We start from the raw sequence: 18,395 nt of genomic DNA, 5'->3' as shown, positions 1-18,395 counted from the left end.
ATTCGATTCGCGTTCGAAGGAACCTCGGACGAAAGGCCTTTTTCCCAAAGACGTAACGTCTCGTTGCAGGCGCGCGGAAACTCGCGAAAGTAATTCGAGCCGACTCGATTTCCACCTCCTATCGTTAGTTGTAATTTTAATCCAGCGGGGAACATTAACGCGAAACGAGCGGCGCGCGTTAACGATGCCGTAATTCCGGCGAGTTGCAGCGATCAGTGAACATCTACGAGGTCCGGAAGGCCAGGTTGAATTCTCGAACAGAAGGAAAACTCTGACGCCGCGGGCTCCCGGTGGACTGTTCCTGAGAAATAGTCCGGATCCGTTCCCATCGGGATTCCAACTCTCGTCGTGGCAGCTCGTTAAGCCGCACGGATTTTCCCGAGCATATCACGCGGAATTCCGCGTCCCACGTGGGATGAAATTTCGATTTCGAGTTTCACGGCGTTTGTGAACCCGCGATAAAACATTCCGATGATCGACTCTCTCTCTCTCTCTCTCTCTCGTTTCGGAAGGCTCAAGGTATATCCCGCATTGTTTCAAACTTTCCACGTCACGACTCGAGTGGAGCAAATTTTACTCGTGGCTGATTCGCTCGCGTAAATACCGTTATCGGTAAATTCACCTACCAGCGACTCCTCGAAGAAATTTTCCAAAGATTCCAGCTTTTCGAAGAAGCCTCCGTGACGAGATGAATGCCTTTTTCGGACAAAGAAGGGTCGTACTACTGAAAACTGGCCGGATTTATGGCGTCCGTCGTTTTTCCGAGCGGACACTCGGTTGAAAGCGCGAGTCTCTGCGGCCCGGACGAAATATCAGAAAGCGGAGCTTCCTCCGTCTAAGCACAGGTAGTCAAAAGCCATGGCGTTCGCACGCTCGCTTGGTTATAAATACTGTGACCCATCAATGCCACTGCTGCGCCACCATTCAGAGTCGCGACAGGAACGAAGGAGCGGGGTGTAAGGAAAGCAGAAGAGCTTAATGCCTCGACTGGTGAAAGAACTGGTGCTCCTCGCGTGCTGGCTTACCAGCCTTATTCTTTCGTTATTTTTCACCCCCGATGTTACACCGACTTTTTCGTCTCATCACCATCTGGTTTTTCGACCACAAGCTGTGAAACGTTCGCAAAACGTTCCACACCGGTGTGACCGTCGCGTCGCCTCGCGTTGCGTCGCGTTGCGTCGGTCTGTTTCTCGACGATTTGGACATCGAAAATAATATCCTACCGCCGACGCGATAAATTATGGAAGCGAGACGAATAGAGCGTGTCATTTATGTAAAACAGTTTAGTCTGGTGTCGCGGTCGCTGATTTATCCGGCGCGTTAAACAAACGTAGAAATAAAGCATCGCTGCAAAGACGCTTGTTTTATTTTAACCCAATCATTGGCTGGGCTCGCGGCATTCGTTTTTCTCACCACTCGATATTCGTTTCTTTCAATAATATCCCGTTGCGTTTCGCAACTGGTCCCGCGTTACATTAACCTGCAGTTGTTCGTTTTAATTTGCAATTCCGTTTCTCGCGACTTCGACAACGCGATCGTTCATTCTCTTCGCCAGGAATCATAACGTTCGTCTCTTTGAAGGTAAATGTTTCGTGCAAGCAACGTTTTATGCGGCTCGTCCCATTACCGTTTCACCCTTTCTATGCATTTTTCAGCCACCTTTTCACTCTGCATCCGCGTTGTTACGATCTCTCGTTTCAGTTCGATCAAAGCGCCTTGGGATCGCGTTATTGCTGTTCGCCCTTTGCGTCTCGCTCGACCAGAAAACAAACTGCGATATTATTCCGCTTGTTTTCATATTAATCGCTCGTCGTTTCTGCAGCACCCTCTTCTCAGCTCGTACCTCGCTTACGCGTTCCGCTCCTCTCGCTTTTCCAACCTCGGCTTTGGATCGTTTTTCCTTTGTTTCGCGTCAAATCGAAACGAGTCGCGAGTATCTTTTTTCAATTCCAACGCGATGAGTTTCATGCGATAACGAGTCGTGCAGATTCTCGCACGATCGTCGATCGTATCGAGAAGGATCAGCTGGTAGACGCAAGATCGTGAGCTACGTGTGATATCCTGGAAAAAGGTCAAACGAATCTGCAGTCGATGGCACAGATATCGGAACAAAGGTCTTGGCTCGAAAGTCCGGCGGCTGGCTGTTTGGGCGGTCGCGAAGAAAAGAAGCCGAGGAATCTGGTATAGTTCTTGGCGAGGATGAAGTGGCCTACGACGGTGAAGTCCTCTAGAGCTTTCGAGCGCCCGCTCGTATTCGCCTGCCCGCGCCTCTAATCTCGCCTAACCATCGAGCCGCTCTCACAGCCTCTTTCGGTGCAAAAGTCTTCTTCGTCTGCATCTATACAGGGTGTTTTCGAAATCGTTGTGCAACTTGAAACGACATACTTCGTGTTAACACGTGCCGTTATTTACGTTTGGAGCATGTAGCTCAAATCTTATATTCTATCCATTCTCCTTTATCTCGCAATCACGCGTTCTACGCCGTGTCTCTCACAAGCAAAATACTCTACTTTCCATATTTAATACTTCAAAAATGGCACATTAGACTCGATAATCACTCTCCGTCTTTCCACACTCTCGATATCTTATACCCAACATTTAATATCCACCATCCCACACCAAATATCCCAAATCCATTTCACAGATCATATTCTCATGCCACGCTCCACATTTCACATATTTTATCTGCTATGCTACAATATATCGCAGGGTAACGGTAGCTAGACAAATTGGGTAAATTAAGCAGATCACGAGCTAGTTGAGTGCGCCTCTACTTAACGAATGTGCAAACACGATTTTCTCGAAAACGGTGCTCCACGTGGAAAAATTTTATTCTATACTTTCCACTTAATTTTACGCGAGCAATCATTTCTTTTCCAGGTGCAGCACGATTTCGGAAACACCCTGTATATTGCGGGTTACGCCCTGATTCGTCAAGAGTCACCTTAACTCTCCGTTCCTCTTCGCTCGCATTTCTCTTACCTTCCTTCTTCCTCTCTGGCTTTCCTCGTTTTCTTCCCTTTCGAGACTGCGTTCGACTTCCGCCTCGTCCAGCTTTCCACTTCGCAAAAGTTACCGTTCGCGACCACTTCCGCTTCTTTGCCCCGACAGGAGGGTGATCTTGGCCGGGCCGGCTGCCCTTTTTCATCGCGAAATTTAGTTTCGTGACCTTTCGGTCTAATCTTACGACTACGGCGATTACTCTTTGTCCCTGTCCCCTTCCTGCAACGTCCTCTCGGATAGAGCAGACGAAAGAGTATTCTCATCTCCGGCCTCGTTAATTCCATCCACATTTCCTGATGCGAGATAGAGATATTAGGTCGGCAGGCAGTTTTTGTAGCTGGCTTCGTCATCAAAGTTGTTGCATCGCCCTCGAATCCCTCCGAGACAAAAACAGCTCCTATACCTACCCTTCGATTCGATCTTTCGTCAATTGATCTTTCGCGAGGTTTGCTTTTTGTACGGCGCGAGAGCCCTCTAAGCCCTTTTTTCGTTGGTCGACGGCATCAATAAATTTAGAAAATGTTGCTCAGCCCCGCATTCTTTTATCCTTTATTTAACGCCTAGGAGAGTAATCGATCCTCTCGAGAAGTTATCGAAAGCAACTTCTGTTGTCTACCTTCGCCTCGTGGAATCTTTTAATAGTTTCGTAAAGTTTGCAGAGGGCAGGTTTCCTTCGCGTTCATCCGCGACTCGTCAAGATATTTCTAGCGAATCAATGGTTAGAACGAAGAGAAAGAAAGAGAGGGAGAGAGAGAGAGAGAGAGAGAAAGAGAGAGTACGCGGTTCGAACAGACCGATTTAAATCTAAGCAGAGTGTTGGCAAGAGCGTCGTGTCTCGTCTTGCTCGCTCTTCTCTCCGCGGATGAGAGTCTCTTCTCGGAGTCTTGGTTTTCCTCTCTCGCACCTCCGCCTTCCTCGCGCGTTCTCTCCGCTCTTCTCTCGTCCGACGTGCCCGGCTGTGAGTCATCCACGGAGAACGGAGATGCTGGACCTTGTCGCGAATCTAAATAAATACGGACACGCGCGCGAAAAACGAGGCAGAGGGAGGATCGTAGTTGAGAGTCTGGGCACGGGGTGCGGCCGGCTACCGAAACATCGCTTAGAAATGCGTGAGTAAGAACCTTAGCCCGTGGTAAATTTATATCCTCGCGGCTTTCGCCGTGCCTTTCAGACTGTCCGTCTTCTCCACGGCCGACTACTTTCTTTCTTCCTCTACGAGGGAGCGGGGGTGGGTATCGTGGCAGAAATTCGTAAAAGGATTACGCGCAGGCTGGCCGAGTAATAGCAGAAAAGTTGTTGAAAGTTGGGAAAAGAGGCTTTTAAAACGGAATAAAGTACAAAAGCTCGGGGTCGAAGAGGCGTGAAAGAGATTCGGGTATAACGAACCGCGTCGTCGTTCGCGTTCATTGGGATCGTTGGCGACGACCGCACCGTCCCGGCGAAATTGTTAAATTATAAACTAACGCGTTACAGTTGGCCGACGGCTTGGTAATTTGATTCGCGAGTCTGCCGCGTCTAGCTGGATTTTCTCGAGCGTGCAAGGTCGTGCCCTCTCGTCTCCGGCCGGAACAATCGATTTTTCCGAACGAGAGCCTGTTCGTTGCGAACGAACGAAACTTCCAACGCTGTACGTTCGATTCCGCGGTCGTATTTCTCCGTCACGTAAACGCATTTCCGAATTTCCACAAAGTTACAACGTACCCATGCTCCGTTCGCCACGATCGAAAAGAGGAACGATTATCGATTTTCGGTGACGAATGAGATGGCGTCGCGAACCAATTACGACGAGGAGGAAAAACGAATAAAAATAGCGGCGGGACACGACCGCGTGTACGACGGGGACACGACGTATTTATTTCGCTTTTCTAATTAACGATTAATTCGCGAATGCCGTGTCCTTTTCCACGGCTTTCATGTAATGGAACAAATTACCACAAAGCAAGGGTCGCGACTAAAAATGGTAGTTCGCCTTATGGATGGGTTGAACCTTTTTTGCGAGACAACGAACCATCGCCAAGCGCGCGTTTGGAGAAGCTCCGCGTCCAAGCTTTGGCCACGGATGCCCATCAGTTTTAATTAATTATTAATTTGCCGTGCACAAAGGCACCGACCTCCCATTCGGCCCCGTGACTCTCTTGACGCAGTCTGGGATCCTTCTCTTTCCGCGCCACGTGAGCGGCCCTGATGCTTCCACGGCGAACGTCGACGGCCCTCTCCTCCGTACCAAAATTTCATGCAGGTTCCATTATGAGCGTCGGAGTCTTTAAAGGAAGAAACCCGCGCGAGCGGAACGCCACGAATATTCTTAATTAATCGTTACTAATTGCCGAGAGCAGATTGTATATTCCTTGTAGTAACGGCGGGCGAAAGCGTTCCTCCATTTCTCTTTGCTTTTGTTTCCACCTCGTTGCTTTCTCGTGAACTACTAATACCGTTGAGAGGACGATTGGCTGGTTTTCAGGGCGTAATTTCCAAGTCCCTTCGCAAATGGAAGATTCGACTCGGAGCCTCGTGGAGCAGCTGCAAGAAAAACCGTAAGTCCTCTGTTTTAGGGGCAGAAAACGGGCAAAGTTTCCAGACGCCCTTTCATAAATATTCCAACGATGCGAAGGGTTAATTGCACCGGAACGAAGCTAGGTTTCGCTCTCGTTTCTAGGGATTAGTCGAGGCGGTCGAAGGTTGCCCCGCGCATTTCCGGCACGCTCGAACGATCGGTCAGCCGATACATTTTCCCCTCCAAGGAATCTATAAATATTTGATTCGAGCCGAAGGGTACCGCAGTAAGTTAACCCCGTACCGTTGTGGATCAACCGTGGAAAATCGCCAGTTGATTTTACCCTCGCAGCCCTTCGCCCCGCTTCGATCCTCCGACAGCGACGGGTGCTCTCGTTCGGCCTTTACTCTCACCGCGTTCGCAGTCCAACCTCGTTTTCCACGTGGAGGATTTCGACAGGATAAACTGGCCGATATGCCACTGTCATTGGACAACATCCAACCGGCGTCGCAATTGCAACGAAACAGATGGGTAAAGGGAGCGGTGGAGTTGCAGTTGCGCTATGCCACCGGGACTGGAAGAAACACCTTGCAGATGTCTCAGGTATCGGCCCCTTTCCAACGTCTCAACCCCCGTTCTTCCTTTTTGTTCCCTGGAAGGAAGAGGGCGGCGACTTAATCGTGTTTGGCTGTGGTCCAGGACACGACCAAAGTTACCAGAAGCTTGTCGGTCGGTCACAGTTATCCCCGAAAGTACGTTTGTTTCATCCGGTAGCGGAGATGCAGCGAGCGCGAGCAGCCCGCTCGTTTAGTCGTTAATTTCGTTCCTCCTGGCAGCAACGTTGGTGAGGGCGGTTCGTTCTTTTTCCTTTGCCAGTTCGCTCGACTCAGTGGCTGCGATATTTTTTTCTCTCTTTCCCTTCCGCCCACGATTTTCCGTTCTCCCACACGCGATTGTTCCGCGCTTTTTCAACCGCAGTAATCCTCTGGCAGTGACCGGCCAGACGCTAGCCAAAAGAGTCGCCCTTAAAGTACCTCCTGTGGGAGAAGAATTTTTTTAATGAATGGTACCGCGAATCCACCCGGCTTACCGGGAATTTCGAACTCGACCGGGCAAACTTCGTGGGAGCGCCTGCTGTTCCGTCGCTTCCGGGAAATTCCTTAAATCAACCTTTCGACCGTGTCAGGTCACCCTGTCCGCTACGGTCCCCTCTACTGTCCTCGTTATCCAACTTCAAAGCGAATCGACTACGTCCCGACCGAACCTTGACTAGAAATATTTTATACGGACGAACGAGGGATTCGGAAAGCGAGAGGGAGAGTGAATTTTGCGATCGATCGCAACCGTGGATCGCGAAACACTTTCAAAGGTCCGGAGCATCTGCTTCCAAGTTCCGGCAAGTTTGTCGGATCAACGAGAACTTCTTGACGACCGACTGTCCGTTAACGATGTAACAAGTTCCTGCAAATAGCTGTGCGTGGAACAGAAATGGAGCGAAGAGAGATAGAGAGAGAGAGAGAGAGAGAGAGAGAGAGAGAGAGAGAGAGAGAGAGAGAGAGAGAGAGGAAGCAAAGCCTCGAATTTATACGCGCAAATAATCCGAAATAACCCGGCAAGTCCGTTTCTCACGTTAATACTTAACGATCAAGATATATTAATCTCCGCCGCCCCGGCGAGCTTTCCGTGTTCATTACGAATTTCACTTCGCCTCCCTGCGGCACCCGCGCTCTTCAAGCATTAAATTAATAACTACCGCACCGGCATGATAGGATTTCGCAGATTTTGCCAGCTATTTCTGTCTACTGCTTACGTAGATAATGCCTCGAGTCTTCTTATCGCGGCACGCGCGCGGTGCCCTATTTTCCGATTTCCAAAAACGCCCCACGGGTCCCTGAACCGCCTCGCGGGCCCGCTCTCATTTCCAGACTGCTTGGTTCTGCGCTGATCTCGCCGCAAATTCCCTTCTAGTTAACATTCTCCGTGTAACTAGGCGCGAACATTTTCTTTCTACATTTTTGCGTCGAACCTCGTTACACTTGCGTGCTAATCGATTCCAGTTTTTCACAAATTTTTGACAACTACCTGCTTGTTTCGTAACAACGTAAATTTTCTTCTCGAAATGAAACATCAAAGTAGAAGGAACTTTAATAACATTTGAGCACTGGATACTCCGCGATCCCTACGCGACGTTTTAGTAACTTTTTTCCCGAGAACAGGAAGGTTTTCGCCGAGAGAAAATTTCGTGCGTGTGCACAAAGAGACGGCCGCGGACACCGAGGGAAAGCCGAGATTCGCGAAATAATAGGCAGCGCGAGTTGCCGTTTGTTCGTCGCGCTTGTGCTACCTTTCGCGAGTATTTTTACTGCACTCACATTCTGGGCTCGTTTAAAAGTTACCTGTCACTTGTCGTGGGCAAAAGCTCGCAAGCAGAAAAGAGGAGGAACAAGGGAGGGAAAATTCGCCGTTTTATATCGCGCGTACGCGTAAAATTGGCAGAACACGCGATTCATTTCTTTCTTGTATTGCCGCCGACCATGGCGACGAGAACTTTTATCTGTAACGATACTCGTTTCGATAGAAAGCTCGCTTGTCTCTATCGTCCATAGAGCTGAGTTCCGCGTCTTCGACGATCTCGCAGTCGCACCGTCGTACGATTCGATCGAATTTATTTCTTATACGGGTCAAGTACCAATTTAATGCGAGAATATCGCGTAGAGAATACCAAGTCCTAAGAAGAAGGAAAGAAAACGATACAGAATAAGCGGGCAACAAAGTAAAGACAAAAGAAACGTAATAGAAGACAAACGAAAGTTAAGCATGCAATGGAGCAGACCAGCTTAGCGCAGGGAAGCTAAACATCGTTCTCAAGTAGAATATCGTACAGCGAGCTTCTTAAGGTGCCACCATTTCCCGCGAAAGATCAATTTTGTCGGTATAGGAGTCAGCGAAAGAGCATATTCGGCAAAAGGGATCGACAACATTGAAGATTCGAGACCAGTAAGACGATTGTCTAAAGACCATTGACGTCTTAGAGGAACAGGTTGCTGCGTTAAAATTGACAACTGACGAAACGGCAGCGTCGTTGGTTTGTCCAACGAGATAATAGATAGATAATGTTGCAAAGGGAATAAAAAACCTGCAACACGGTTCTTCGAACTTCAAATGCAGCGATATCCAACGTTTTCATCAGAGATCTATAACCATAGTTACGATCGACACAGGACGTCCCATTTTAAAATGGTAATCTGATCTGGAATTAAATTTTCCACAAGCGTTACGGTACCTGACATTCAGAGAAATAGCTTTCCGAACGATCGCGCGTTGAAGCATACGAGGATGAACAGGTAACCTACAGATATGTAGGTATATGCAGGTATATTAATTATTACACACTATGCTCGTACACATGTTGTGTCAACGGCAACAGCATTAGTAGTAAGAATATAGCGATAATACCGCGCGTACGCTGCTACCATTACCGCTCCAGTTAGCGCTGATATTAATAACCGTAACCGTGAATATTAACACCTCGAGTCGTGGATAACGATTATGCGACGTATAAGGGAAATGGTAAAGAGAGGGACAAAGTACCTATCCGTGGCAGTTCGCTTTGACGAATTACGGAAGACTCGTTACTGACAGAATGTGACGAATATTCGAGCAATTTTCAATGCAACGTGCTCGAGACCTTTTTAATAGGATGCGCGGATGAATTTTCCACGGTCCGCGAGTTTCGGCTTAAAAGTAACCGCTGCCACGCGGCTCGGCGAATCGCGTTGCACGTTTGATCGCCCTCCGTTTTTTTCACCCGCCCATCGCTCTCTAAACGTTTCGTCAACTGGTAAATGTAGAACGTTTGTTTTATTGTCGGTCGTAAAAAAAAAAAAGAAAAAAAACGTATACCGAAACTGGAAGCTTAACGAAAATAATCGTTCCGTCATCTGGAGAAACAGACAGGTGTTGGAACGTAAAACGGGAGGAGGTGGAAATTTATATACGACGGAAGAGTTTCAATCGCGAGAAGATAAAGAGAGCGGTCGATTATGCGACCGTGGCGAAACCCGGCGCTTGTCAGCCGTGAAAACAGACGCTGGTTTCGAAGCTGGTCCATGGCGTTGGCGGTATTTCAATGAAAATCCCGTGCAGTTCGAGAAGTCGGAGAATAAGCGACGGCGCACACCCGAATAACTCTGTCCATCCTTCGAGAGCTCGTCCGGCCTCTGGTAAATTATACACACGGCCCGGCCGTATTCGTATGCGTTTCTGGAATCGAGAACCGTAAAGCTGAGATACTGCTTGAAAAGCCGGCTCGAACGGCCGAGCTTTTAAGCCTGGGAAGCTCGCACGCCGTACCTCGTGCACCATTCTTTCGCCCGCTGTTCCGAATAAAAGCGAACGGCCGACGCGTCTGCGAGGAACGAAATCGCGCGCTGTAAAATTGATGCGCTCGATAACAAAGGGTCAACGAGACTGCAATTTCTTTTTCATTATTATAAAGGTCGGCAGTTTTAATAGCGGTCGGTAGCTGCAAGTTTTTCGTTCAGCCCGCAGACTTAATCGAAATTGAAAACCAACGACGGTACGGGATGGTCTCTGTTTCGACGGAGAGCTAGGCAGAACGAATCCTATTTTGCGTAAATCTGCATTCGACCTGGCTGGCTGCTGATCCGGGCTAAACTCCGTGGCCAGAAAGTATATTTATCGACAGAAATGCGAGATAGTTTGGCCGCGTAGTATGCAAACGCAGTCGTCGGTTGATTTTTTTATCGGCGACCAGGCAAGCGACAGAGACCGAGAACGAGATCGGAGGCTTTGAGACGAAAGCGAAGCAACTTGACTCCAGGCGGCCGGATAAACTTTATGTCTGGCGCTCGCTTTCGAGGATCTCGCCGATGAAAAGTGTTCGCAACGAAGCGCGACGCGCATAAAGATCCCCGCGTCATCGTGATAATGGCCCCCGCGTGAACTCTAAATTGCTTGTTAAAAATCCTGTTGACTTTGCTGCTTTGTTTACTGGGGACTACGGCAGCTACTCGCCTTCGAGTCTGTAGCAGGCTTTGGATTCTTTCTCAACCGTCTCGCGATAAAATTTATCACTCTCGTGTCACTCTTACGGAATACCAGACTTCGGCGAAACTTTTCAACCCTTTTTGTTTCCGCGACGTTTAGAACATTCGAAGAGAAAGACGTTGATTCCTCGTTGGACTAGAAAATTACAACGTAAGAAACCGAGGAATCAAAGGACTTCTTCCAACTCGAGCGCCTTCCCTCGCCGCTGTGATGAGAATCGACAAGTAGAAGAGGCCCGTGCATGGTCAGACGTGCTTGATACGACCGTGTTTCGCGTCTGAACGCCACAAATCTCTTCGGCAGCCTATCCATTCGAACAGAAGGATAACACTCTGTTTCAACCAGCAAATCCTCTTAAATATTTCCTATCCGATTCGCTTTTCGATGCTCTATGAGATATTATACCGATCGTAGATGACAAGAACCCAACCTGGCTAGCATTTCCATTTTCGTGTTTATTGGATCAGGAACGTTTGTGCATCGATGTCCCGTTTGTTTGCGCATAAATATTGATGCCGCGAGCCTCGCGAAGAGGAACCGGCGCCCGTTTCCAAGCTTCGACTACGAACACAGTTCACGTCACGATCAGTCTGGACGGAGACTACAAAGAGAAATCGAGAAGCGTATTTCGTAAAGCGTGTGTCACTTGCCGAGGTTTAGGCATTAAAACCAGGTATCGTTTGAAACGTTCGGATAGGTTTTCAGTTTGTTTACAGAGTGGTACGTAAGTGGTCGAAAGTGACCGCGACGTTTCTATTGAACGAAAATTTCGGCCCTTCGTAGTTAACGTCGACACGAGCTTTCACGTAACAGATTTTTTTTTTCAACACGGTCACCAGAAACACGTTCGGCATCTAATCGATAGAGCCAAAGAACAAAAAGCCGCGGGGCGTATCGCTCCTAACGGACTAACAAAAGAATAATCGATAGGTCGTGAAAATAATTAGTACGAGGCCGGAAAGTGCCACGTCGTTCCTGGCCCATTATTCATTCGAATGTATATAAATCCACGCGAATTAGAACATAGTACAATCTCCCTGCTTCATAAAGCTTTGTAGTTTCGCGCGAGAGACGCGTTTGTTTCGATACATTTTTATCGGATTTAAATATCAACAAAATTCGTTACGCTGGAAAAAACTCGGTCCTTGGATACTATGCAACGTGTAAGCGCAACTTTGATTTCCATTGTCGACCACGAACGAGTCATCGTGCAGCAGAAAGTGTCAGAGGCTGGCTATTTCGTCCTTCCAAAAGCGAAAATCACGAGCAATGCCGCGCAAATTACTCAAATTCCCTTCCAGTAATTTCGTATTCAATCAGCACGCGAAAAAGGGCTCTCGTGTCTAGCCGAAGCGATTCACGGGGTGCGGTTTCCGCTGATTTATTAATTTTCATTAGCGATGAGTTCACAAGGCGAAGGTGAAACAGCGCAACACACAGGGGGAGGCAGAGAAAGAGAGAAAGAGAGGCAGTCTGAGAGAGAGAAGAGGGAGCTTCCGCTCTGCAATAACGCGGTCTGTTTGCAGAGTCCCCGAGAGGATCCGGTTGTTACTCGTTAACCTATTAACATTTTATTGGTGGCAATCTTTCCTGCTCGAGTAGCACGTACAAGCGGAGAGAGAGAGAGACGAGTACGAACGGTTTCGGTGTAACGAGCAACGAACGCCACTTGCCGTTTGCACTGGGTTAAGACCTTCCGGGGGTGGTTCCGTTTCGGAGGTAAGAGGCACGTTCAATGGTCGTCGGAGAGATTTGTGAGTGGAAAACGGTAGAAACTCGAGCGTGCATTCGTACGCCCCTCGAACGAAACGCAGTTCCGTTACACAACGATTTACTCGCGACTACGATCTTTTGGCGGTGTCCGTTCTTACAGCGAGCAAATTATACCGCATAAATTTCCTCTCGTGCTTCTTCTATTGGATCATCCTACGAGTTGTGTGCTTCTTCTAACAATTAAGTTCAAGACGATACGAGTCTCGTTACTATCGGATTTCTATGAAATTGGAGATAAAACTTACTAAAAAAAGAAAGACACGAAATGATAAAGATAGTAGGAAAATTCGTTATTGATCGATCTTTTTTTATTTTCAGCTGGTGTACGTAAAACCGATGGCCGCATTAGTTATGGGATGACTTAATACCGGTTGCCGACCGGCGTTGCTTCGTTACTGGATTATATCCAGAACGAATTACGCTTTGCTTCACCGGATAATCACGCGGTTCGATTTAAGTGCTGCGAAGTTCCGAAAATTGGCTGCAGTGATAAATAACGAAATCGAATATTAAATAATGGAATCGAATAGTCATAAATGGATTTATAGGATATGGAATCACGCTACTCCGAATGGTCACGAAAACGGCACGGTCGTCGGTTCGATAAGTCGAGACGAGTCGTAAAGCTAGCGGTCACGGACTTGTCTCGCGGTCTAATATCGTTTATGTCTCGCCTTTATGATCAACTTTTGCGATTACCCTAGCATAATATTCCAATGTTCTCAACATCGTCGTCGAAATTTCGACGATATTCAGCGATAGATAACGGCTCGTTTCTCCTGAAAACTACCTCCAGTTTCCACGTTCTTTCGATTCCTCGTGTCGCTTCCGCAGTCTGGTCCCGAGCAACGCAACGGGGAAAATTACGAGGTATATCTTTCTATTAAATTTTCTCTCATGAACGAGACGCAGGAACGGCGGTTTGATCGGACGTAGTTCAAAGCTGGCCAACGTTCCAAGGTAGACGTCCGGAAAACGTAGAGTTGAAATACGTTTTGTATACCTGCAATCACCTAATAGCTTGCCGCGTCAGATAACGCTCGCTAGCGTAGTGTCCACCGGATCGATGGAAATTCGATAGCAATACACCGGCGATGAGTAAATGAAAGGCCTTCGTTTGAAAACGGGATACCTAAGGCTCGAAAGCCTCCTGATTTGCTTCGCGATCGTTCCCATTGCGATATAATTAAATGGCAAAGAGAGTTACGTGCTTCAAAAAACACGGCACTGAAGGTAATACGGAAGAGCCGGCAAGAGAAAGGAAGAGAAGATTCACGGGATTAACGTGTTTGCGAAATGCAGGCTGCGCGACTCCGATTCTTTGAGCGGCACGAAGCGCAAGGCGTAAGGCGCGAAGCGCACGGCTCGTAATTATAACATTTACCCATTTAATTTACGGGCGAGGGGGCGCAAAGAACGTCGCGCGGAAGCACTCTCGATAAGGGCTCTTACGCGACGGTGCACTTTTGTCAGCCTGCTCACCCCTCCGGTACTTACGGATGACAAATTAGCGAGATAACTACTGCCGGCCGGATAATAAACGCCCAGGAACACGGTTGTACGTAACGACAACGTACGAACGTGATAATTTCGGAATAATTGCCAGCTGCAACCGTCGGCATTGATCAAACTTCAACGAGAAGCACGCGTATTCGTCTTGCCTTGATTAATTGTTAATATTAATTCACCGGTGGCTGGATATCGGACTCGGTTTTCCGCCAGTCGTTCGTCATATCGACGCCGAACGCCCGGTTAAATTAATTTCGATGTCGAGATTCTCGCGGTGAATATTAATCAGCGTCTCGCAGGCACGCGCCACTGTCCTTTCTTTCCACTCGGTAATCGCCTAACGCGAAATTAAACAAAGACACGGCGGAGGTTCTCGTTAGCTTTTAAGGGAATTAGAAAGTCATCAGCGGACTGTCAAATAAACTCTATTTTCCTCTGATAGAAATTCTGTTCAACCGATTACTCGAAAGTACTGAATTCTTCTGAGAATGTCTCGTTCCCTTTGCTTTCTGAAAGCAACGTTCGGTGGTCTCGCGCGGTACGCGAGTTCAGGCATCGCCGCTTCCACGAATCTTGTTTATTGCTTAATTCGATTGACGCGTAATTTTGAGCCGCGTCCTGGGCTTTCAGGTTAATTGAATGCTGGTGGAAAATTAATGTCGCGAGGCAACGTCGGGACTCCTTTCAACGCTCGCCCTCTGTTTTCTCTTTGCCGCTTTTTTGCCCTCTCCTTTTGTGCGATAGGAATCCATCGGCGCCCCGACTGAAATTTCTTGCCCTTTGCAAAGAAGCACGATCGGGAACGACGTGGCTGGTACGGAAGGAAAAACAGATTCCATTACGAACGATATCAAAATTTCTCGCTGGTCAAAACGAACTTTCGTTTCGTGCAATCTCGATATTCTTCTCTGCTTGCATCTGGCTGCGCGATACCTTCGATACGGTGACATTCTGTCTATCGAAACTCTGTTGATCGTGTTAAGAGACGGTGTGGCGATCTTACGCTCGTGAATCTTCCACGTACACGCGACCAACCCCGGGCACGTTCGATTTTACGACGAGGACCCGTGCTTCCAGCGGAATGAGCGGGCTTCGGCCGGTCTGCGTCGTAGACAGTAATTGAAAATTACGACAGAGCGTACGCCAGTCCCGTTCATGACAGACCCGGTGAAGGATTGCCGTAAGATCTTTCTTTTATGGCGTTTCACACTGGCCACAAGTTTGCGATCGAAACTGCCCGAAAAGTCCCCGGTCGACAAATTTGTTTCTATATCGATATACAATTATACATACATCAGCTTGTTCTCGACCTATCAAACGGTCTGAAAATATAGAAAACGTATACGATAAATGATGTACGAAACATTTTCATCCCGTTTCCTTCGTAGCTGTTTCTCCGTTTCGGAGCGACTATTCGAGAAATTAGAGTTTCGAGCGATGGCTGAAACTTTAGCGACAGGCAGTTGATTAATCCGCGAGAGGTAATAAAACTCAAAGTATCGATGGGCGACGTAAAACGGTATAGAATGTCGGCCGCTAATAATTCCATCGAGGAGAATGAGTTTCCCTCGCGAGTCATAAATCAACGATACGCGAGTACAGCTGTCCTGACCAACGCAACGTAAACGACCGGCGATCTAATTGAGAACATTCTTTCACGCGTGGTCTGTCGATTAATTAATTACCAGAAGCGCGTAAAAAATTCTGCAACAAAAATTTCGCCCGTACAGTATACCGCGTGATCTTTATGCGACGTATTTTCCAGCTATTTCTTTTTTCCGTCACGCATCGCGCTTCGTCGAACCCTTTCATCATACGCAAAATATGAAAAATCCATTTCTTCGGTCTCTAATTACTTACGAGTGTTCATTAAAATTTCTATAAAAACGGTGACGGGCGTGTCGTCGCGGAGCAATCGCGGCAAGTGCCACTTTCCTATCGATTCGCTGGCATTCTCGCGTTCCCGGTAAAGCGTTCCCACCGACTAATTACAAACGGCCATTAAACTCACCCTGCGAATCCTCTCGTCGCGTTTTCGAGAGCGAAAGCAAAAATATGTCGCGATTCACTTTCTTCTCGCCTGGAACATTGTTGAAAAGCAGAGCCTTCTCCGAGAGCTTTCGAAGCAACTCGCAAGAAAACAGTTTACAATATCGCGTAGTTGCGAGAGATAGTCGCAGAAAGGAGAGACGCGTTGTTTAAGCGTTATTACGAGGAAAGGACGGGAAAAAATGAAGAGCGACGCAAGCGGCTCGGAAGAAAAGTTTGAAACCGTAGACTTTGACGGGCAAAGGAAAAAGAAGCTGACGGTTTCCATTACAATATGCTCGCGTCGGACCGGCAAGAAGCTGCACGCACACGCGGCTAGCTCGACTGCCACACGAATACATCATCTTTAAAGAGTAACAGCGGCAGAAGCAGCACCAGCATCAGCGAAACGAGAGTCTTGCCAACAGTTGAGTCATCAGAGAAGAGGGCCGGCCGGCTCACTCGCTATAATCGTTCCTCCGTGGATAGTAAATCCGGCCGAAAGGCCGTCTGAAATTATTACGGTTCCCAGGGCCGTGGTAACCGCTCGCAGAGCCACACGGCCACGCGAGAGATTTACAAACCGCCAATCGCTTTAACAAGCTCGGCACGTGTTCGCCGCACGGAACTCGCGTTATCGGCCTGCGACACCACCCTCGTCGTTTCTTCCCTCGATCTTTCGTCGCGATTTCGCGGATTGCTCGCAGGCGAGAAAGAAACAGAAGAAAATAGAACACGAGAAGGTGGAGATCGTTGGTCGAAGATCGCGGCTTCTTGTGGACAAGGCGAATAAATATTTTGGAGGCGGTTCGAGCGAAACGATTAAGTGGCCTTTTTTATTTTCCAGCCGCGGATTCTAGAGGAAACCGAGCCACGACGGTAGTAATAAAAGAAATCGAGCGTAATAATGGCGATTATGTCGTTACGATCGATTGGCCGGAGGCACGCGACTACGACGGAGGCGGGCAGAAATCGATGTCACACGCGAGTAGTATTCTTGGCAACGATATTAGAAGCTGTACGAACGTTGAATCGAGAGGATGGTGGGGGACGATGAAAAACGACGAGAGAACGAGCGGCGGAAGTTCGCGAGTCGTTGTTGGAAATCGGTGCCAAACACGAAACGATTTCGTTAATCGCGAATTAGTCGGAGAACAGGCGAGTTTGTCGTACGTTATCCTGGTTATAAACGTTCGGCGAAAATCTGAAAGTTTCGCGGTGTTTCGTAACCGTTTGCTTCGTGTTGAGAAGCAAAAGTTGTCTCGCGAACGGGAACGTGCGCTCGCTACGAGCGAATAGTTTCGCGTGGGCCGCGACGAGTCGTTACTCCGACGATTTTTCCGACGCACGCGAAACGTTCGCGCATTATACTCGGTGCTTTCCTTTTTTCAGAACGGCTCCATTGAATTCCTTTTACCGCAAGCTGTACGTTTTCCTCGTAAATAGCCAGAAGCGCAGACGCGATGTTTTTCCGAGCCGTTTCGCGAATATTTTTCGCTGGAAACCAAAGTGGAAGCAGACTCACCGTTTGTGTTGAATCCTGAGGCCTCTTCGAGGGTGCAGCGGTATACCGTCTTTCAGCCAGTGCACCCTTGGGGGCGGAGAACCCCTCGTTCGGCATACGAGCTTCACTCTCTCCCGTAACCTCGCTATCGAGTCCCTGAGCTCGGACAACGTAACCTCCCTCACTGCAATCAGACATATTACGCTCGTTAAAGTCGTGTAGTTACATCGTCGATTCGTTGAATCGATGAATCGTTTCGGATCTTTGATACCTCTATGTGAAATTCGTCGAAGTTACGTCGACGATCGCAAATGAAACGGAAGCTGGACACGAAATGGAATATCCGAAAGACGATTAGGGAGAAAGTTACGAACGACGTAGCCTCGTCCGTGGGAAATTCTGACGCGTAATGAATTTCGCGACGGGTAAATCTGCGCCGTTGAAAGAGAATTCTTAAAGCGGCCACTTTCGAACTTTTCGTCCAACTACGTGTCTCGAAACTTCTGACGAAACTTCCGGCGAAATCCTACCGGAGTTTTAATAAACTTTTCGAGAGCCGTACTTCTCGCCACCGAGAGAAACGGCTCCACGAAGCAATATGTGTTCCAAATTGCGCGATCTTTGACGGGGAAACTATTCGCACGTACCGGTGATAATTTCTTATCATCGAAATTTCCTCCTAAAACTATCAAAAGAATGTACCTAGCAGTAGAAGGGTTGGGAAGGATGTATTCACGGAATTTTTCGTTTCCCTGCGGTGAACGTGGAACCGAGAGCATCCGGCTTGTCCCGGCGCGACCCGAGTTCGTAAGAAAAGGCAGAATCGTTAGAGGCAGGAAGAAAAGGGCATTCTTTACAGGGAAGTAGCGTAGTTCGCTTTAAGGAATCGTATAGAGTAGGTTCCTTTTCGCCACGGAATACCCGGAACTATTGATTTCAAGTCAAAGCGTTGTATTTCCCGGGGGCTATTGAAAATCAACGTTCAAGATTATCGAGTAACAACGACTTTGAAAG

The 18,395-nt window shown here is 48.1% G+C and overlaps 1 protein-coding gene across 8 annotated transcripts in view; it reads right to left on the bottom strand.

Annotated features, from left to right (window-relative positions):
* Positions 1-18,395, bottom strand: part of vn (membrane-bound neuregulin protein vein) — a 200,980-nt gene that overhangs the window by 68,815 nt on the left and 113,770 nt on the right. For all 8 annotated transcript variants that reach the window (XR_013058329.1, XR_013058324.1, XR_013058325.1 and 5 more), the window contains one exon: positions 17,403-17,565. Coding sequence is in view for 2 of the 8 variants with exons in the window: in XM_033332828.2 (XP_033188719.2) it covers positions 17,403-17,565 (163 nt within the window). In the remaining 6 variants the exon portion in view is untranslated. The remainder of the gene's footprint in view (positions 1-17,402; positions 17,566-18,395) is intronic.

Source organism: Bombus vancouverensis, chromosome 5 (genome assembly GCF_051014615.1).
Source record: "Bombus vancouverensis nearcticus chromosome 5, iyBomVanc1_principal, whole genome shotgun sequence".
Classification (NCBI taxonomy): domain Eukaryota; kingdom Metazoa; phylum Arthropoda; class Insecta; order Hymenoptera; family Apidae; genus Bombus; species Bombus vancouverensis.
This window is presented reverse-complemented; position numbering and strand designations above follow the sequence as displayed.